The sequence below is a fragment of the Limulus polyphemus genome, unplaced genomic scaffold (assembly GCF_000517525.1).
Source record: "Limulus polyphemus unplaced genomic scaffold, Limulus_polyphemus-2.1.2 Scaffold14186, whole genome shotgun sequence".
Lineage (NCBI taxonomy): Eukaryota > Metazoa > Arthropoda > Merostomata > Xiphosura > Limulidae > Limulus > Limulus polyphemus.
The window spans coordinates 4,715-8,054 of record NW_013679796.1 but is presented as its reverse complement, the minus strand read 5'-3'; the positions used below and the strand labels follow the sequence as shown (position 1 = coordinate 8,054).

The window sequence follows — 3,340 nt, the reverse complement described above, 5'->3', positions numbered from 1 at the left end:
GTCAAACATCACCCACCACTAATTATTGGGCTACTCTTTACCAACCATGAGTAGAACTGACTTGTCAAACATCACCCACCACTAATTCTTGGGCTACTCTTTACCAACCATGAGTAGAATTGACTTGTCAAACATCACCCACCACTAATTCTTGGGCTACTCTTTACCTTGGGCTACTCTTTACCAACCATGAGTAGAATTGATTTGTCATTTTATAAGACGTCATGGCTGAAAGACTGAGCATATTTGATGACAAGATTCAAACCCACAACCCACAGACTAAAGAGTCAAGTGCCCTAACCACCAGGGCATCACATCAAGTGTCTTTTATAATTATATCAATCATCTACATTAACATGTAACATCAAAGCTGAAGTAACACTGTTGTTGGCTAGTGTTAGTTCACAAAAAGCACTTATTTATAACAAATATATATTTTTAAATCTGAATTAAGAAATATCACTTTTAAATAGTAAATTTTCCAATTGCACAAATTTATATTCAAATGTTATTGCTACCTTACAGTTGTAAGAAAGAGTGTGTATAGTTTTTATTCCCATACTAAAAAAGCCTGTGGCACTCAACCACCATTTTTATGCTTTGGCCATTACAACCAGTATCCACACAAGTGAAATACATATTGGATGGGATTTGTCTAATAAGAAATGACAAAATCCTTTTCATTTTGCTGCTTTCACACTTATATTGTTAATATTCTACTGCATAATATCTAAATTATATCTAGTCCTAAAGGACTAGAACAAGTCTACCACACAACAGTTATCAGAACAAGTCTACTACACAACAGTTATCAGACCAAGTCTATCACATCACTGCTATCAGACCAAGTCTAGCACACCACAGATATCAGACCACGCCTACCTTAGTTATTACTAATAGTCAACTGGAATTTACTGTTCAGTAATCTATTTAAGTTTTCAAAAATGCATGTTATACTTTCTAATTGTGTCAAGAAATTAATCATACAATTACAATAATACATTAAACAAACTGTCCCAGCGTAATATAACATGAAACTTATAAGTTTTATAGCTACATCTAGTATACCTAGGCTAGCCTTAAGACTAAGAGTAAAGATTTACAATACGACTACAAGCTTCAGTAAATACCACTATTAATATTAGTACTAAAAACAATTAGAAAAACTTTAAAAGCTGGTACAAACATGCTTTCAGTTTAGTATTTTTTTCTATTTTACGTTTTTTTTCTTTTGAGTTTATACTACTCGTATCTTCAAAAATTGTCATACAAGTCTGTATCCCATTTTATTGATCTCTTATCATCGACATTTTATCTACGAAATCTATTTAATACTGAGGCAGTAGATATTACAAAATGGTGAGTGAATGTGACGTGAAGAGATTTTTCTAAGAAAGCATACATTTAATGCATTGATAAAAATCATTAATTCCATAAAAAATATACTAAAATATATGTGTCTGTATGTGCGTTTTTAATTGAAAATTATTTTACACAATTTTAAAAACAAATACTAAAATTTCCGTTAGACATGTTTCAGGTTTTAGTGTAAGCAGAGTTTAGAAGAGATGTCTCGGTCGCTTTCATGATTGGCTCGAGGGTATTGTACAATAGATCAAGATGAACGGATGAAGAAGAGAGTAGGGCCTCTAACATTAGAGCTTGTTCATAATTTAACTGTGCGTTTAATCATAGAGATATTACTATTTTGAACGACCTGTTATTTTGCTGATCGGATGTACCGCATGAAGACGCTACAGAAAGTTCAAAGTCCAAGACTTTTTATGTTTAACGTTATAAGACGACTAGTTATCAAAGATGTCACGAGATTTGTACGCTGGAGTGCCGCAGCGTTCGCCGAGAATGTCTCGCAGACAAGAGATGGCGACCCTAGGACACGGGTTGTCTTCTAAAAGTTACACATCAATATCACAGCCTCCTTCCGGACGAGGCAGTCCAGTTACACCACGGGTGCATTCTTCGCCGTCACAGGTCCGTAAAAGTCGCCAGTACGGCGTAAGCAGATCAAGCAATAATAGCCCTTTGAACCTACCCCAAGACAGTTACATCCCCCATTCTTTCAGTAGCGGCGGTTTTCACGCTAGCCAAGGTTACTATAGTGACAACCCTGGTAGTCCCGTTATGGACGTCCGAACTAGTAGTTCCGCCCCAAACTCAAGCCACCGAAGTGGTTCAACCACCCGGGACGCTTCACGAAATTACCACTCGTTGGAGCGAGTTCAGGAAAGGGAATTCGTCCCAATCCGAGAGCCGCGAGAGAGATCACTTGACCGCGGAGACACGAGTAGACATCCCCGAAGTCGAGAACGCTCTCTTGAGCGTTCGGGGTACAGGGATAGAGAAATGGAGCGTGATGCGTATTATCGTGATCGTGAAACTGCCATAGACGTGGACGGATATAGAGACAGTGGACACCACATCCCACGAGCTACACATAGCTCCTATGCCTCAAACAGTGAGAGGCCTAGTTATTCTAGGGATAATTTTATTATGGAAATCCAATCACGACTAAATGATTTACAGAGTCATTACGATAATGTGAAACGAGAACTTGACGTTACCACTCAAAAACTCGGGTCCAGTATGCACAGTATTAAAACATTTTGGAGTCCAGAACTGAAGAAAGAACGTGCGCTAAGAAAAGAAGAGGCGGCTAAGTACACTTTAATTAATGATCAATTAAAGATTCTCAGATCTGAAAACCAGGTAAGATGAAAGCTCATTCATCACAAATATTATGTTTTACTTTTACCATGTTGGTTTAGCCTTTGCAGTGTTTTTAGAACTCCCCCAGGGTATAAAGAAAATGTTACCCTTGGATACCAATATGTACAGCTATTTACATATCTATGTTTATAATTGTTATCCTATTTTAAAACTATATACTACAAATAGGATGCTGTAACTTAATGTTGGTATTATTTGTGTTAAATTACGTTACATGAAGATTTCCTCTGTGGACTTAATTTTTGTTGTTTTTTAAATTAGTGTAATTATTATTATGGTGTGAACATCTTCCAAGCTTGTGAAGTATGTTTATAATTAATTATATTTTTCTTAATATATTATGTTAGACCTATTATTTTTAACACTAAATTATTAATCTAGTCCCTTAGGAATTTTCGAAAATTAGAACAGTAGAAGAGTGTATAATAGAAACATTCCAACAGCACTATGTTTGTCATAGCCTTTGGTAACGACGGGTTTCACTCAGTCCAGAGCCTAATATATTGTTGCGTCATCGAGTCACATGACTCCTGTGACGAAACGTTTCTAGAACCATCATGTACTTTGGCGAATGGTCTAGTGTTTGCTAGAT

At 36.4% G+C, this 3,340-nt stretch overlaps 1 protein-coding gene across 1 annotated transcript; it reads left to right on the top strand.

The window, feature by feature from the left end:
* The first annotated feature begins 1,558 nt into the window (after positions 1–1,558).
* LOC106477320 (ELKS/Rab6-interacting/CAST family member 1-like) lies at positions 1,559–2,737 on the top strand. Its single transcript, XM_013937904.2, has one exon. It carries the CDS (start codon positions 1,819–1,821, stop codon positions 2,734–2,736), a length of 918 nt encoding a protein of 305 aa, XP_013793358.1. The 5' UTR covers positions 1,559–1,818; the 3' UTR covers position 2,737.
* Positions 2,738–3,340: the final 603 nt, after the last annotated feature.